The 18,810-nt window shown below is 46.5% G+C and overlaps 1 protein-coding gene across 1 annotated transcript; it reads right to left on the bottom strand.

Moving 5' to 3' along the window:
• Positions 1–4,621: 4,621 nt before the first annotated feature.
• On the bottom strand, positions 4,622–18,380 carry LOC114204237 (cytochrome P450 2A13-like). Its single transcript, XM_088026940.1, has 9 exons — positions 18,201–18,380; positions 17,758–17,920; positions 16,789–16,938; positions 16,381–16,541; positions 15,057–15,233; positions 7,365–7,506; positions 6,782–6,969; positions 5,961–6,115; positions 4,622–4,634 (listed from the first exon to the last, which is right to left on the bottom strand). The coding sequence occupies exons 1-9, from the start codon at positions 18,378–18,380 to the stop codon at positions 4,622–4,624; spliced, it is 1,329 nt and encodes a 442-aa protein (XP_087883066.1).
• Positions 18,381–18,810: the final 430 nt, after the last annotated feature.

Raw genomic sequence — 18,810 nt, forward strand, 5'->3', positions numbered from 1 at the left:
CGCAGGGCTAAGGGGAAGAACAAGGTGGAGGGAGGAATCAGGGGTGGGGCTACTGAATGGGGTGTGTTTAAGGGAAGGGTGGGGCTAGTAGGGGCGAGGTGACTTAGGGGGAAGGAAGGGACAAGGTGAATAGAGGAGGAAAGGAATGGCCTTTTGTCTGTTGACCTTGCTGGAGATAGATCCTTAAGAGGTGGGGTAAGAGGAAGAACCTTGCACTCTACTGTTAATAACGATAACAACGCTTATTATGTATTGTATCAAATTATGCGTCAGTTCTGTGCTAAAAGCGTCAAACACTTACCTCACTTAATGCTCAGAAACCTATGTGCCAGGGAATGGTGTTCATGCCCATTTTACAGGTGACAAAGCTTAACTGATTCCCAAGGAATCTACAGCAAGAACAAAAAAAATCCTCTTTATTATTAATGAGTTTAGTAAGGTCACTAAACATACAAAAGTCTTTTTGTGTTATTGTTTTTCTATATATTTTAGGAAACCAAAATTAAAAACACAATAACACTTTAGTCACTGAAAAAAACAAAATACTTAAGTATAAATCTGACAACACATGTACCGAGCTTGTATGGTAAAAATTACAAAATACTGATGAAAGAAATAAAATATATATATATGTATATTTTAAAGATTTTATTTATTTATTTGACAGAGAGAGACACAGCGAGAGAGGGAACACAAGCAGGGGAAGTGGGAGAGGGAGAAGCAGGTTTCCCGCTGAGCAGGGAGCCCGATGTGGGACTTGATCCCAGGACGTTGGGATCAGGACCTGAGCCGAAGGTAGATGCTTAACTGACTGAGCCACCCAGGCGCCCCCGAAATAAAATATTTTTTAAATAAATAGATAGACATACTATGTTCATAGATTGGAAGATCAGTACAGTAAAGATGCCAACTCCCCTCAAATTGGTTTAACACAATTATTATAGAAATGACAGCAAGATTTGTTTTTGGTATGGATTTAGACATTTATTTGAAAATTTATAGAAAGGCAAAGGAAGAGCTAAAACAGTTTTAAAGAAGGCTAAAGAGTGAAGAAACACACTTTCTGATTTGTTCCCTTGGGATTCAGCAAAAGCTCTGTTTAGAGATAAGTTTGTAGCCTTACATTTTCATATTGGAGAGGAAGGAAGTCTAAAAAATTAATGTAAAAATTAAATGTCCATCTTTAAAAGTTAGAAAACGGGCTCCTGGGTGGCTCAGATGGTTAAGCGTCTGCCTTCGGCTCAGGTCATGATCCCAGGGTCCTGGGATTGAGCTCCACATCAGGCTCCCTGCTCAGCGGGAAGCCTGCTTCTCCCTCTGCCTGCCGCTCCCCCTGCTTGTGCTCTCTCACTCTCTCGCTCTCTCTGTCAAATAAATAAAATCTTTTTTAAAAAAGTTAGAAAAAGAACAACATAGAAAACTCAAAGATAGGAGTGCTTGGGTGGCTCAGTTGATTGAGCCTTCAGCTCAGGTCGTGATCCCAGGGTCGTAGAATTGAGCCCTGCCTTGGGTTTCCTGCTGCGCGGGGAGCATGCTTCTCCCTCTCCCTCTGCCTGCTGCTCCCCCTGCTTGTGCTCTCTCTCTCTCTCTCTCTCGCTCTCTCTGTCAAATAAATAAGTAAAATCTTAAAAAAAAGAAAAAGACGGGGCGCCTGGGTGGCTCAGTCGTTAAGCGTCTGCCTTTGGCTCAGGTCATGATCCCAGGGTCCTGGGATCGAGCCCCGCATGGGGCTCCCTGCTCCGCGGGAAGCCTGCTTCTCCCTCTCCCACTCCCCCTGCTTTTGTTCCCTCTCTCGCTGTGTCTTTCTCTGTTAAATAAATAAATAAAATCTTAAAAAAAAAAAAAGAAAATTCAAAGATAGTGTAAGGAAGAAGACAACAAATATCAAAGCAGAAATTAATGGAAAATCTTTTAAGTTGTTATGAAGAGTATGGATTCAATATCTATTGTCAACTTGGCTACACTTCCTCTTCTCTTTATTTTGATATAGATTCACAAGAAGTTGTAAAAAAAAAAAGTATAAAGAAGTTCTGTGTATTCTTCTTCCAGTTCCCCCCTATGGTAACATTTTGCATAACTATAGTACAATATCAAAAGCCAGGAAATTGATGTTGGTACAATCTACAGAATTTGTTCAGATTTTACAAGTTTTACGTGTGTGTGTGTTTCAATGCCGTTTTATCACACCTGTAGATTCAGGTAAACACCACTGAGATATAAGACAAAGGACTTATATACAGAGTATGTAAAAACTTTCAAACCTCAACATAAGAAAACAAACAATCCAATTTAAAAATGGACTAAATTTTTGGAGAGACATGCACTTCACTAAAAAAAATATATGAATGACAAACAAGCTCATGAATCAATGCTCAACATCATAGTCAGTAGGGAAATGCAAATTAAAACCTAATGAGATGGGGCACCTGGGTGGCTCAGTCGTTAAGCGTCTGCCTTCAGCTCGGGTCATGATCCTGGTGTCCTGGGATCGAGCCCCGCATCAAGCTCCCTGCTCAGTGGGAGGCCTGCTTCTCCCTCTCCCTTCCCCCTACTTGTGTTCCCTCTCTTGCTGTCTCTGTCTCTGTCAAATAAATAAATAAAATATTTAAAACAAACAAACAAACAAACAAACAAAACACCTAAGGAGATAACCCACACACCTATTAGAATGACTAAAATAAAAAGTACTAGTGATGTCTAGCTTTGACGAAGATTTGGAGCAACTAGAATTCGTATATATCGATGATGGAAATACAAAATAGTACAGTTATTCGAGAGAAAGATTTGGCAGTTTCCTTAAAAGCTAAATATAATTTAATCAGATGACCCAAAGTCCCACTTCCAGGTATTTATTCTCAAGAAATGGAAATTCATGTTCACACAAAACCTGTACATGAATACCTATGGAAACTTTATTGATAATCTCCACAAACCAGAAACAACCCAAATGTTTTGCAGAGTTAAATGGATGAACACACCATGTCACATTCATGCAACAATACTACTCAGCAATAAAACTAACAACTGTTGATACACAGAATTTGGATGAATTGCAAAGGCATTGTGCTAGGTGGAAGAACCCAGTCTCAAAAGGTTATATACAGTATTATTCCATTTATATGAAATTCTGGAAAGAGGCAAAAATATTGATGCAGAGAACACATCCATGGTTGTCAGGAGGTAGAGGTGGGGTAAGGATATGAAAACAAAATAATATAACTCTTTGGGCTCTTGAAATTGTTCAGTATCCTGTCTGCGGTGGTGGTAATAAGAATCTATGCATTTGTAAAACCTCACTGTAAAAAGCAAGTTTTACTGTATTTAAAATTGTTTTTTTTTAAGAGTAACTAGGATTTTTTTTTAAGAGTGAGCCAAATCTGTAGGCAGATGATGGGGCAAAAATCTTAGTTGCAGGTGATGTAAAATGTGCTGCTAGCTTGAGGTCACTGTGAACAGTCATGTTCAAGATTTATTTATTTATTTGAGGGAGTGGAGTGGGGATTCCCACATGTATGGATGCAAATGGAGGAGACAACACAGCCCACTTACCTTGATGTGGCAGCTGAATGGGATGTGAGGGAGAGAGAAATAAGTACCAGGAGAATTTGGGGAAAGGAGAAGCTAAGAAGGAAGAAAACAGGCAGACTCCAACAACACAGTGCCTGAGGGGTGCCGATGGATTTCTGACGTTTATGCCCCTCGGGTGCTGTACTTAGTTCCCACAGCCCTAGCAAGCTAATATGCCCAGCAGGGCCAGGAACAATGACTCAGTAGGAGGCAGCCAGAACCTTCCTCCCTGCCATCTCCTTTGGGCTTGATACAAAAGGCCCTGATAAAACCTGGGAGCAGCTGACGGTGGTGATTCAAGAACATATAGGACCTGGTCACTGCTGTGTGGTTCTCAGGCTTCCTCCTCAGTACCCTCGGGCCAGAGCTCATCAGTCCTGCAGCCAAGCACTTTGTAAGAAATATCCTGGGTGTGCATGTGGAGAATCTGTTGAAATCCCCGAAGGAGGTGGTGGGGAAGCCAGGGATGAAGGAGGAGAATGTGGGCACCTGCTCTGCTCCCCCTTTCTCCAAGCTGACAGTCAGGATAGCAGGCGGAGAGTAGGTGAAGAGGGGAGTTCTGGTCTCAGATAGGAGATGACAACATGCGGCGCCTGGCTGGCTCATTCGTTAAGCGTCTGCCTTCAGCTCAGGTCACGATCCCGGGGTCCTGGGATAGAGCCCCGCATTGCGTTCCCTGCTCGACGGGAAGCCTGCTTCTCCCTCTCCCTCTCCCCCTGCTTGTGTTCCCTCTCTCGCTGTGTCTCTCTGTCAAATAAATAAATAAAATCTTAAAAAGAAAAAGGAGATGACAGCATGAAGGTACAATGGGTATGCTTTAGAGATGTGGATCTCTGCCCACCTCTGCCACTGATGCTTTGTGTGGAAATTCACAGTCCAAAAAGTAGACAAAATCCCTGCTTTCATGGAGCTTACATACTACAGGATTGAGGAGTCTATGATTCTAAAGTTTCATGGTTCTAAGACTGATTGGATCTAAGGGTAAATGTTTCCAGGATTTTGTCTGTTATCTAAAAAAAGAGTCAAATGTATTATTCTGAGGACTGCCAATTTCTCACTCACAGTGCCTATCACACGGCACCCCAGGGGCCATGAGGAAAAGAGGGACAACCCCTGGCTCTCCTGCTCCCGTACCTCCCAGCTGGCTCTCCTGCTCCCGTACCTCCCAGCTGGCTCTCCTGCTCCCGTATCTCCCAGCTGGGTCTCCCGATCCCGTACCTCCCAGCTGGCTCTCCCGATCCCGTACCTCCCAGCTGGCTCTCCTGCTCCCGTATCTCCCAGGTGGCTCTCCGGATCCCGTATCTCCCAGCTGGGTCTCCCGATCCCGTATCTCCCAGCTGGCTCTCCGGATCCCGTATCTCCCAGCTGGCTCTCCCGCTCCCGTACCTCCCAGCTGGCTCTCCTGATCCCGGACCTCCCAGCTGGGTCTCCCGATCCCGTATCTCCCAGCTGGCTCTCCTGCTCCCGTATCTCCCAGCTGGCTCTCCTGCTCCCGTATCTCCCAGCTGGCTCTCCTGATCCCATACCTCCCAGCTGGCTCTCCTGCTCCCGAACCTCCCAGCTGGCTCTCCTGATCCCGTACCTCCCAGCTGGCTCTCCTGATAGCGGACCTCCCAGCTGGCTCTCCTGACCCCATATCTCCCAGCTGGCTCTCCTGCTCCCCTATCTCCCAGCTGGCTCTCCTGCTCCCGTACCTCCCAGCTCACAACCCTGAGATCAAGACCTGAGCTGAGATCAAGAGTTGGACACTCAACGGACCAAGCCACCCAGGTGCCCTGACTTCTTCTTATTTTTAAAAACTCTTTAAAACGGATTTGGGTGTTAAAGGCAAAAATAATGATGATACATGGTAGGATTTCTAATACATGCAAAAGTCTTTACAATAGCACAAAGGCCAGGAGAAAGAAAATTGCACAATGTTATCCTGAGGTTCTTAAAGCACGCATGAGGTGGTACATACTACTTGAAGGTAGACTGTGATATGTTTAAGATATATAATATAAACCTAGAGCAAACCCTTGGAAAACCAGATTTACAACTAGGAAATAGCACTACTGTGTATTATGAATTACCCTTAACGTTTTACATTTATAAAATGAATCCTTACCGTAATGTATGAGGTAGATACTACCTTTTTTTAAAAGACTTATTTATTTATTTGACAGAGAGAGAGAGAGTGAGAGTGAGAGAGTGAGAGTGAGAGAGGGAACACAAGCAGGGGGAGTGGGAGAGGGAGAAGCAGGCTTCCCGCTGAGCAGGGAGCCCGATGAGGGGTTCCAAGGTAGATCATGAGAGGGACTTCCAAGCTGGAGAAAGACACCACGCTACACCTTAGAGAAGAGAGCTGGGATGAAGGAGCCCCTGTGAGTGGGAGCGGTGGCTTGGCAGCAGACAGTGGTCTCTTACCAAGGGAGAAGGGCACAAAAGCATCACTCTTCTTAAACTGCCCGTTCTCATCCAGGAAGTGCTGGGGGTGGAAGTCTCGGGGGTTGGAGAAGAACTTGGGGTCTCTCAGCACGGAGCCCAGCATAGGGAACACGTCAGTGCCCTGGCGAGGAGGAGAAGGGGTATTTGATAAGGTGGAGTGGGGGGAGAGTATGCTGAAAATGCGTGGAGCTTGGAGGGACAATTGGGATGCCCTAGCTGATGAGAAATGGAGGCGTGGGAGGAGTGTGGGTCCTCTTAGGGAGGAGCTTTGGGAGACAGGAGATTCATGTCTCCGAGACAGGAAGCTATGCAGACGTGGGGTTTACGTCTCCCGAGCAGGGAAGTTTGAAGAACACAGGTTCTGTGTCTCTTAGGACAGAAGGTGTGGGGGATGTGCAGTTCAAGTCTCCCAAGGCAGGAGGTTGACAGGACATGGGGGTTGATGCTTCCAGAGACAGGAACTTTGAAAAACACTGGGTTTATGTCTCCTAGGCGGGATGTTTGGGAGACGTGAGACTCGTGTCCTTGAGGGAGGAGGTCTAGAAATGAAGTTCATGTCTTTTGAGAGAGGACGTTTGGGGACATGGGGTGCACAATCCTTGCAGCACGAGCCCTGGGGAGATACTGGATTCAAGAATCTCTGAGTGGGAAGGTTGAAGGGTCATGGTGGTTGGGGAAGTGTTTGACTGAGGCGGTGGGACAGGGGCTGGGAAGCTTCTAAGGGGAATGGGGTGCTGGGTCACAGGGAGCAGGTTGGAGGTCCCCTTACGTGGGGCAGGAAAGTTACCTTGGGGAGGAGGAACTCTCGAAACTTGGTGTCCTTGGTGACTCTGCGGGCCAGGCCCATGGGGATCATGTCTCCAAATCTTTGGATCTCGTGGATCACCGCCTCTGTGTAGGGCATCTTGGCCTTGTCCTCAAACTTGGGCTGACGGTTCGTGCCAACCACCCGGTCAATCTCCTCATGGACCTTGGCTGTGGGAGGAGGGGGAAAGTGTTTAGGTACCTAGCAGTCTCAGGGTGGAGATGATAGTCCAAATGTGTACATCCATGTGTGATATGGACGTAGATGATTCAAAACAGACCTTGACCATAAGCATGATTGGTGCAGCGTCCTATTCACCTGCTCTCAACACGGGAGCTGTTTGACTCAGCACAGGAGCTATTTACCCATCGGTTCAGATATTTCAGGATTTTAACAGCCAGTGCAACTCAGCTGGTGCTTATCAGCAGAATATCAGCTAGCATCTGGATAACAGGGTATGTCTGAGGTTCCAGACATCTGGGAAATGTGGGCACATTGCAGTGTGCTCAGAGGAAGTGTAAGGGTCTGTGGCCACCACTTCACTGCCCCGCCCTCACAGTCTTACCCTCCACCTCTGGGTGCTTCATGAGCAGCAGGAAGCCGTACCGCAGGGTTGTGCTGACCGTCTCAGTGCCCGCAGAGAAGAGGGTCAGTGTGGTCATCACCAGGTTCTTCATGTGGAACTCCGTGTTGGGGTTGTTCTGCTCCTGAAGGGAGAGAGGCCTTCAGGCCAGGCCCATTCCCCCTCAGGGCTCTCAGAGCCCTTCTGGGGTCTTTCCATTTGGACCCACCTCTCTTAGGTCCAGACCAGAGCTGGGAAGAGAGACCCTACTTCTTTTTTTTTTTTAATTTTTTATTCTTATGTTAATTACTCTATATTACATAATTTGTTTTGGTGTAGTGTTCCATGATTCATTGTTTGTTCATAACACCCAGTGCTCCATGCAGAATGTGCCCTCCTCAATACCCATCACCAGGCTAACCCATCCCCCCACCCTCCTCCCCTCCAGAAACCTCAGTTTGTTTTTCAGGTCCATCATCTCTCATGGTTCCTCTCCCACTCTGACTTACTCCCCTTCATTCTTCCTCTCCTGTTATCTTCTTCTTTTTCTTTTTTCTTAAGATATGTTGCGTTATTTGTTTCAAAAGTACAGATCTGTGATTCAACAGTCTTACACAATTCACAGCGCTCACCATAGCACATACCCTCCCCAATGTCTATCACCCAGCCACCCCATCCATCCCACCCCCGACCAACTCCAGCAACCCTCAGTTTGTTCCTGAGATTAAGAATTCCTCATATCAGTGAGGTCATATGATACATGTCTTTCTCTGATTGACTTATTTCACTCAGCATAACACCCTCCAGTTCCATCCACATCGTTGCAAATGGCAAGATCTCATTCCTTTTGATGGCTGCATAATATTCCATTGTGTATATATACCACTTCTTCTTTATCCATTCATCTGTCGATGGACATCTTGGCTCTTTCCACAGTTTGGATATGGTGGACATTGCTGCTATAAACATTGGGGTGCACGTACCCCTTCGGGTCCCTACATTTGTATCTTTGTGGTAAATACCCAGTAGTGGAATTGCTGGATCGAGTGGTAGCTCTAATTTCAACTGTTTGAGGAACCTCCATACTGTTTTCCAGAGGGGTTGCACCAGCTTGCATTCCCACCAACAGTGTAGGAGGGTTCCCCTTTCTCCACATCCCCGCCAACATCTGTCGTTCCCTGACTTGTTAATTTTAGCCATTCTGACGGGTGTGAGGTGGTATCTCATTGAGGTTTTGATTTGGATTTCCCTGATGCCGAGCGATGTTGAGCACTTTTTCATGTGCCTGTTGGCCATTTGGATGTCTTCTTTGGAAAAATGTCTGTTCATGTCTTCTGCCCATTTCTTGATTGGATTATTTGTTCTTTGGGTGTTGAGTTTGATAAGTTCTTTATAGATTTTGGATACTAGCCCTTTATCTGATATGTCATTTGCAAATATTTTCTCCCATTCTGTCGGTTGTCTTTTGGTTTTGTGGACTGTTTCTTTTCCTGTGCAAAAGCTTTTTATCTTGATGAAATCCCAATAGTTCATTCTTGCCCTGGCTTCCTGTGCCTTTGGTGATGTTTCTAGGAAGAAGTTGTTGCGGCTGAGGTCGAAGAGGTTGCTACCTGTGTTCTCCTTTAGGATTTTGATGGACTCCTGTCTCACGTTTAGGTCTTTCAACCATTTGGAGTCTATTTTTGTGTGTGGTGTAAGGAAATGGTCCAGTTTCATTCTTCTGCATGTGGCTGTCCAATTTTCCCAACACCATTTGTTGAAGAGACTGTCTTTTTTCCATTGGACATTCTTTCCTGCTTTGTCAAAGATAAGTTGACCATAGAGTTGAGGGTCCATTTCTGGGCTCTCGATTCTGTTCCATTGATCTATGTGTCTGTTTTTGTGCCAGTACCATACTGTCTTGATGATGACAGCTTTGTAATAGAGCTGGAAGTCCAGAATTGTGATGCCGCCAGCTTTGCTTTTCTTTTTCAAGATTCCTCTGGCTATTCGGGGTCTCTTCTGGTTCCATACAAATTTTAGGATTATTTGTTCCATTTCTTTGAAAAAAGTGGATGGTATTTTGATGGGGATTGCATTGAATGTGTAGATTGCTCTAGGTAGCATTGACATCTTCACAATGTTGGTTCTTCCAATCCATGAGCATGGAACGTTTTTCCATTTCTTTGTGTCTTCTTCAATTTCTTTCCTGAGTATTTTATAGTTTTCTGAGTACAGATCCTTTGCCTCTTTGGTTAGATTTATTCCTAGGTATCTTATGGTTTTGGGTGCAATTGTGAATGGGATAGACTCCTTGATTTGTCTCTCTTCTGTCTTGTTTTGGTGTATAGGAATGCCACTGATTTCTGTGCATTGATTTTATAGCCTGCTACTTGACTGAATTCCTGTATGAGTTCTAGCAGTTTTGGGGTGGAGTCTTTTGGGTTTGCCACATACAGTATCATATCATCTGCAAAGAGTGAGAGTTTGACTTCCTCTTTGCCGATTTGGATGCCTTTGATTTCTTTTTGTTGTCTGATTGCTATGGCTAGGACTTCTAATACTATGTTGAATAGCAGTGGTGAGAGTGGACATCCCTGCTGCGTTCCTGACCTTAGGGGAAAAGCTCTCAGCTTTTCCCCATTGAGAATGATATTCGCTGTAGGTTTTTCGTAGATGGCTTTTATGATATTGAGGTATGTACCCTCTATCCCTATACTCTGAAGAGTTTTGATCAAGAAAGGATGCTGTACTTTGTCAAATGCTTTTTCTGCATCTATTGAGAGGATCATATGATTCTTGTTCTTTCTTTTGTTAATGTGTTGTATCACGTTGATTGATTTGCGGATGTTGAACCAGCCTTGCAGCCCAGGGATAAATCCCACTTGGTCATGGCGAATAATCCTTTTAATGTACTGTTGGATACTATTGGCTAGTATTTTGGTGAGAATTTTTGCATCCATGTTCATCAGGGATATTGGTCTGTAATTCTTTTTCATGGGGTCTTTGTCTGGTTTTGGGTTCAAGGTAATGCTGGCCTCATAAAATGAGTTCGGAAGTTTTCCTTCCATTTCTATTTTTTGGAACAGTTTCAGGAGAATAGGTATTAATTCTTCTTTAAATGTCTGATAGAATTCCCCTGGGAAGCCATCTGGCCCTGGGCTTTTGTTTCTTGGGAGATTTTTGATGACTGCTTCAATTTCCTTAGTGGTTATAGGTCTGTTCAGGTTTTCTATTTCTTCCTGGTTCAGTTTTGGTAGTTGATACATCTCTAGGAATGCACCCATTTCTTCCAGGTTATCTAATTTGCTGGCATAGATTTGCTCATAATATGTTCTTATAATTGTTTGTATTTCTTTGGTGTTGGTTTTGATCTCTCCTCTTTCATTCATGATTTTGTTGATTTGGGTCATTTCTCTTTTCTTTTTAATCAGTCTGGCCAGGGGTTTATCAATCTTGTTAATTCTTTCAAAGAACCAGCTCCTAGTTTTGTTGATCTGTTCTACTGTTCTTTTGGTTTCTATTTCATTGATTTCTGCTCTGATCTTTATTATTTCTCTTCTCCTGCTGGGTTTAGGCTTTATTTGCTGTTCTTTCTCCAGCTCCTTTAGGTGTAGGGTTAGATTGTGTATTTGAGACCTTTCTTGTTTCTTGAGAAAGGCTTGTATTGCTATATACTTTCCTCTCAGGACTGCCTTTGCTGTATCCCAAAGATTTTGGACAGTTGTGTTTTCATTTTCATTGGTTTCTATGAATTTTTTTAATTCTTCTTTAATTTCCTGGTTGACCCATTCATTCTTTAGTAGGATGCTCTTTAGCCTCCATGTATTTGAGTTCTTTCCGACTTTCCTCTTGTGATTGAGTTCTAGTTTCAGAGCATTGTGGTCTGAAAGTATGCAGGGAATGATCCCAATCTTTTGGTACCGGTTGAGACCTGATTTGTGACCTAGGATGTGATCAATTCTGGAGAATGTTCCGTGGGCACTAGAGAAGAATGTGTATTCCATTGCTTTGGGATGGAATGTTCTGAATATGTCTGTGAAGTCCATTTGGTCCAGTGTGTCATTTAAAGTCTTTATTTCCTTGTTGATCTTTTGCTTAGATGATCTGTCCATTTCAGTCAGGGGGGTGTTAAAGTCCCCCACTATTAGCGTATTGTTGTCAATGTGTTTCTTTGCTTTTGTTATTAATTGCCTTATATAATTGGCTGCTCCCATGTTCGGGGCATAGATATTTACAATTATTAGATCTTCTTGTTGGATAGACCCTTTAAGTAAGAAATAGTGTCCTTCCTCATCTCTTATTACAGTCTTTGTTTTAAAATCTAGTTTGTCTGATATAAGGATTGCCACCCCAGCTTTCTTTTGGTGTCCATTAGCATGGTAAATGGTTTTCCACCCCCTCACTTTCAATCTGGGGGTGTCTTTGGGTCTAAAATGAGTCTCTTGTAGACAGCATATGGATGGGTCTTGTTTTTTAATCCAATCTGATAGCCTGTGTCTTTTGATTGGGGCATTGAGCCCATTTACATTCAGGGTAACTATTGAAAGGTATGAATTTAGTGCCATTGTATTGCCTGTAAGGTGACTGTTACTGTATGTTGTCTGTGTTCCTTTCTGATCTTTGCTGCTTTTAGGCTCTCTCTTTGCTTAGAGGACCCCTTTCAATATTTCTTGGAGGGCTGGTTTCATGTTTGCAAATTCCTTTAGTTTTTGTTTGTTCTGGAAGCTTTTTATCTCTCCTTCTATTTTCAGTGACAGCCTAGCTGGATATAGTATTCTTGGCTGCATATTTTTCTCGTTTAGTGCTCTGAAGGTATCTTGCCAGTCCTTTCTGACCTGCCAGGTCTCTGTGGATAGGTCTGTTGCCAATCTAATATTTTTACCTTTGTAGGTTACATATCTCTTCTCCCGAGCTGCTTTCAGGATTTTCTCTTTGTCTCTGAGACTCGTAAGTTTTACTATTAGATGTCGGGGTGTTGACCTATTTTTATTGATTTTGAGAGGGGTTCTCTGTGCCTCCTGGATTTTGATGCCTGTTTCCTTCCTCACATTAGGGAAGTTCTCTGCTATTATTTGCTCCAATATACCTTCTGCCCCTCTTTCTCTTTCTTCTTCTTCTGGGATCCCAATTATTCTAATGTTGTTTCGTCTTATCGAATCACTTATCTCTTGAATTCTGCCCTCGTGATCCTGTAGTTGTTTCTCCCTCTTTTTCTCAGCCTCTTTACTTTCCATCATTTGGTCTTCTATATCACTGATTCTCTCTTCTGCCTCATTTATCCTAGCAGTTAGTGCCCCCATTTTTGATTGCACCTCATCAATAGCCTTTTTGATTTCGACTTGGTTAGATTTTAGTTCTTTTATTTCTCCAGAAAGGGTTTCTCTAATAACTTCCACGCTTTTTTCAAGCCCAGCTAGTATCTTTAAAGTCATGATTCTGAACTCTAGGTCCAACATCGTACTAATGTCCGTATTGAGTAGGTCCCTGGCTGACGGTACTACCTCTTGTTCTTTTTGCTGAGGTGATTTTTTTCATCTTGTCATTTTGCCCAGAGGAGAATAGATGAATGAGAGAACAAAATGCTAACAGGTTTACAACGTTCCCAGCAAATATACTGTATAGAAATCAGAAAAGACCTGAAACCAGGGGAAAAGAAAGGGAAAGAAAGAAAAAAAAAAGAAAAAAGATAAAAACAAAAACAGAACAATACAAAAAAAGCAGAATGTGATCAAATATGATCAGGCTAGTGCATAGATCAGTGCCACACACTAGATTTTGGGCGTATTTTGGTCTGTTAGAAAAAAGTGCCTCCTAAAATTTTAAAGGAAGAAAGACATATATGTACAAAATAAGGGTTGATACAATGAAGGGATAGAAGATGACTGTAAAGATGAAAATTATAAAAGATTTTATAAAAGGACTTGATAAGATAAGAAGTTGTTTGAAAAAAGAAAGAAGATTTAAAAAAAAAAAGGAAAAAGGGAGAGAATGTGATCAGGCAGGAGACTAGAACAGAACCATATACTAGTGATTTAGGGTATATTTTTATCTGTTAGAAGAAACGTATCTCAAAATTTTAAAGAGAGAACAACTTATATATATATGCCAAAAATAAGGGTAACTACTATGAAGGGATAAAATATGACTCTAAAAATGAAAAATAAAAAATGTTTTTTTTTTTTTAAAAAGAGATTGATAAGATGTTGGTTGAAAAAGGGAAATAGAAAAAGAAAAAAAAAACAGTTAACAAAAATTAGCTTTGATGAAATAATGAATCATGGTAAAAAAAAGCCATGAATTCTATGTGCAGTATTCCCCTAGCGCTGGAGTTCTCCCGTTCTCCTTGATCAGTAAACTTGGTCTTGGCTTGCTGGCTGTTCGTGCTGATCTTCTGGGGGAGGGGCCTGTTGCTGTGGTTTGCAAATGTCTTTGCCGGAGGCTGAATTGCCCCGCCCTTGTCGGTCCGGGCTAAGGAAGCTGCATGGGTTTGCTCTCAGGAGCTTTTGTTCCTGCAAGCTCTCAGTACATCTTTGGAGGACCAGGGCAAAAATGGTGGCCTCCCAATCTCCACCCGGAGGAGCTGAGAACTCGGGGCCCCGCTCCTCAGTGCGCCGCCAGAGAAAAGCAGTCACTCCCTTGTCCCTGGTCTCCGGCCGCACTCCGTGCTCACCCGGCCTGTGACCGAGCGTTTGTATCTCTGGCACCCGACCCCGTGTGGAGTCTCCAAACCCAGGAGATCCCTGCGGTGCGCTCCCGCGCCGCTCCTCCCCGGGAAGGAAGGGGAGTCTCCCCGGATCTGCCGCCTGTTGGGTCCCTGCTGCAGGAGCAGTGGCCCGACTGGGCCGCGGATCACAGTTTATGGCAACCCCAAGCTGAGAGCCCGTGCCTCAGCTCCGTCTCTGCAGCTGGCTTCCCCGCTCTGATACCTGGGAGCTCTGGCGCACTCAGGCTCCCCCGGTCTTTCTGTGACCCCAAGGGTCCTGAGACCCCACTGTCCCACGAGGGTTCCACCCCCGCCTAGCCACTGGAGCGACGTCCCTCAGCGGAGCCGACTTCTAAAAGGTCCGATTTTGTGCTCCGCGGCTCTATCACTTGCCAGAAGCGGCCGGCGGAGGACCCTCCCCCGCCGTCTATCCTCCCGAATATCGCCTCGGATTCACTTCTCCGCACGTCCTACCTTCCAGTAAGTGGTCGCTTCTCTCTTCAGAGAGTTGTTGCTACTCTCCTCTTTGATCTCCTGTTGAGTTCGTAGGTGTTCAGAATGGTTTGATCCCTATTCAGCTGAATTCCTGAGACCAGACGAAATCTAGGTCTCCTACTCCTCCGCCATCTTGCTCCGCCCCCCGAGAGACCCTACTTCTGCCAGGGTTTTGTTCAGGCTGCTGGCTCTGCCCAAAATGCCCTTCCCACACTCTTTACCTGGCTGCCTACCTGTCTTTTACTCATCAGCCCTGCTGTTCACTCTTTTAAGGTAGGAATATTGAGGAGAGGGATACAGAGAGCGAGTGCATGCTATGGAAGTGTTGCTTGTTGGTTTGCACACAGGTCCTGTCCATGGACAAGTGCTGGTGGATGGAGCAGCCACGGTTATTATTGTTGAGATTGTGAGGATGTTATGAGGGCGATGATTTGAGGGGCCTCTGCTCGCCCCTTCCCAGCCTGGTTTCCCTCTGCGTGGCTTTGCTGCTGTCCGCCCTGGCTGCTGGGCTGTACCTCCTGCATGCGGATGAGGAAGGAGTCAATGAAGTCCCTCGGGGAGTTGGAGTCCAGGGTGCGTTGGTTCTGCTCCACCTTCTTGGCTATGAAGTCCTCCAGACCCTGCAGCTCCTTAAATGCCTGTTGCTGCGGCCCTGGCAGGTGCTTCATCACTGAGGAAAACATCTCATAGAGCTGAGGATGGGGAGACAAGAAAGGGAAGGATAGTTGTTCACTGGCAGGTCCTGCTGGGAGCGGGACCTTTCTCAGGGCAAGGAAGGCAGTGGGTTAAAGGCACCTGTGCAGGTGTTTAGGATTTATACGGAGCATGATGGGAGGAGATAGCTAAGTTTCACGTGAGTGTGAGGGCCTCTTTCCCAGAATGTTGGTGAGATGGGTTGGGACACATATCCAGGTTTCAGGTATTGGGGTGAGGCTGGATTGGAGAACACATCTGGGGGTTCAGATATTCAGATGTGGTTGAATTGGGAGACTCATGTTCAGGTGTTGACCTATTTTTTCTGACCGATATGGTGGATCACCTGTTTAGATCTCTAGGTGTGGAGTAGGCTCAGTTGGAGACAAGTACCCAGATATTTCAGGGATATAGAATGGTGGCTTCTGTATGAGGTGGGGTTGAGGTGTGAAAGTGGGACAGGTATGCAAGTGTTGAGGAGGGGGAGATACCTGTTCATGTGTTTCAGATGTTCACAGGGGCTGATGGGGGGCACTTCTGTAAGTGAGTCAGCTGGGTTGGGGGACACGATTTGGGCGTTTGGGGAAACGTCTAGCCAGGTGTTTACATGTGTAGGGGTCTTCTTGGTTGGGTCACCTGTCCAGATGTTCAGGTGTTTCGGCGGGCTCTATAGGGGCACTTCTGTAGGTGGTTTGGGACACCTGTGCAATTACCAAATGACTTGGCAGGCTGGATTTTATAGCGCCAGGTGTACAGGTATTCAGGAGGTGGGTTGAGGTGGTCACTTGTTCAGGTGTTAAGGTATTAAGAGATGGACTATCGTAATAGGGACCGGTAGGTAAGTTGGGATGGGAACACATCCCCAGGCGGCATGGCTGGGCCAGTAACATGTACCTTGCCTGCAGGCTCTGTTCATTGTTTGTTTGGTTTGGTTTTTGGTTTTTTTGGTTGGGGGCAGCATGTGTTGAGATATCCAGGTGTCCTTGGAAAGTGGGTGTTCTGGTGTAACCATTGCATTGTCACAAGAGTGGCTTTGATGGAACCTGGTCTGGAGGAGGATGGCAGTTTGGGGCACCCGTTTCCATGGGGGAAAGCAATTGGTGGGTTGTGGTAGGGGTGTTGTAGAGCCAGACTGGGACAGGTTACCTGCCCCATAGAGGTAGCTGTGAACTGGAAGCTTCCCAGCATCATACGCAGCAGTGAGAGGAACTCTTCGTCCTCATAGTCAAAGCGGTCCCCAAAGACAATGGAGCTGATGACGTTGGACACTGTTCGGCTCAGGAAGAAGGTGGGATCGATGAAGGCACCTGGGGAATGGGATGAGTTGGGGAAGAGACAGGGATTTGGGGGAGCGTCAACTGGGCGGTCTGATGCCAGCCTGAGTATTGGAGGAGGGCACTGGAGTGAGGAGCCAAACGTCCAGCACAAGACCCCAGAGCCTGGAGCCCTGATGCCTTCCCCCAAGCCAGTCCCCTTCCCAGTGGAGAAAGGGTGCATCCGTGTGGGTGTACCCTTCCTTCTTGCTCACTCCCGACCCCCTCCCCCGCCGCTCACCGCGTGTGCCCCGGAGGGCCTCGATGAGGAAGCCCGCCTCCTCCTGGATGCGCTCCTCAATGCCGCGCTTGCCCACTCCAAAGTCCCGCAGTGTGGTGATGGAGAAGCGCCGGAGCTGCTTGGCTCGCTCCCCGTTGCTGAATGTCACGCCTGGGGAGGGAGCGTGGGGGTGTGGTGAGGCGGGGAGGGGCGGGGACAGAGGTGGGCAGAGGTGAGCGGATCCCGGAGTGGGAGGATGGGTTGGGGGGTGAGGGAGACGGGGAGAAATACAACTCAGGGTCAGAGAAATACTGAAAGAGATAGAGACCGGCTTGGAAGAAAAGAATCAGAGGGAGACAGGCAAGTCAGATGCCCAGAGAAACCAAGCTACATGCGGAGACACAGAAGCAGAGGGAGAGAGGCAGGGAGGAGGAGCCTGACCTCCGTGGAGAACTGGGAAGTGGCAATAAAAATCACGGAGGATCCTAACGCTGAGCTGGAGAAAGAGGAAAATACGGAAGGACAACAGAGAGGGTCTGGAGAGAGGAGAAGATGTTTCCAGAGCTGAAGGCATGGGGTGTGAAGCAGAAATAAGGTGAGATTCTCACACAGAGGAGGAAAAGACAGACAGAGGGAGGCAGAAGCTCGGGGAAGCTCAGAAGCTGAGAAGGAGTAAGGGGCAGGACTCGGGGATTGAAGACCGGGGCTCCAAGGCAGAAATCCCAAAGAACTGCTCCCAGACCCAGAGAAAGGAGAGGCATCCGTGAGAGAGAACAGAGAGGTGGGCTGAGAAGCAGGGGGAATAGAGACTCAGACACCCTGAGTCAAGCTAGAGAAGAGCAAGGAGAGGCCACGATAACCAGGGATAAGCACAGAGGGAAGCAGGGGTAGAACTCGGCCACAGCCCTGGGTCAGTGAGTCAGGAGAAGAACAGTGGGGAAACTGAGGCCAAGTGTGCCTGACCACACGCTCCCACCCGGAGCGCCTCACCATAGCCTTTGAAGAGATAGTCGAAGGTGGCCTGCTCGCCTCGCCCGCTGAACTCCTCAGCCTGATCCACCAGAGCCTCCTTCACCGCCTCGTGTCCACACAGCACCAGGATGCGCCGGGGCCCCAGGTGGACCGTGAAGACCGGGCCATATCGCTCGCTGATCTGATGGAGGTGGGAGTGCTTAGAGGCTGCGGCCCGCACTGGGAACTGGCCCTGTGCCCAGCCCTCACCTACTGCGTGCATCTCCTCCAGGTTCTGACACTCAAGGGGCTGGACATCCCCAAATCGGCTCTTTCTTGTCTAGGACCCTGCTGGCCAACCTGCAAATTTCCACTTTCTTGAGACTCTGGTCCAACCTTGCTCATCCCCTGCCACCAAGTCCCAGCTCATTTAGGCAGACTTCCAGCCCCACCCCCATTCCACCCATCCCATGTCCTGACACCTTCATGAGAGAGTTGTACATCTGTTGTGTATTCAGCTGCAGGTAGTTTCCGATGAAGGGCAATGGGGTGGGTCCCGGAGGAAGCTTCCCCCAGAGTTTCTTCTGCCTCCAGACAGACATCAAGACCATTATGGTCAGGCAGGCCAGCAAAGCCACCAGAAGCAGCCCTGAGGCCAGCATGGTGGCACTGGGAGAGACGGTCAGATGGTGCCGGCTGGGCTGGTTTGACTTTATACCAACTGGGAGAGAAAGGCAGAGTTAGGTGCTGATTATATAATTGTACCATTTCACTTTCCAGGTACACCCCCCCCCACCCTGGGCTCACTGCTGAGCTTGGCACACAGCCAATGAGGCAGGAGATGGGGACCCCAGGAGGATTAACAAGGAGTAAGTCCCAAGACAGAGTGTGTTGCCCCTCAGGAGGGACCACCCCAGGGCTCTAGGATTGATTGAAGCAGTAGACAAATTCCAGAACTGAAGAATTTAGAATACTTGTATGTGGAGCCCCCTAAGTTTTGGATTTTCCGTCTCAGAGTGAGACGGACCCTAACATTGTGGATTTTAGGTCTCCAGAGAAAAGAATCCAGGGATCTGGGTTTAAGACTGTTGG

This window comes from Eumetopias jubatus, unplaced genomic scaffold, assembly GCF_037043125.1.
Source record: "Eumetopias jubatus isolate StellerSeaLion01/CBP00866 unplaced genomic scaffold, mEumJub1_p1.0 scaffold_10, whole genome shotgun sequence".
NCBI lineage: Eukaryota > Metazoa > Chordata > Mammalia > Carnivora > Otariidae > Eumetopias > Eumetopias jubatus.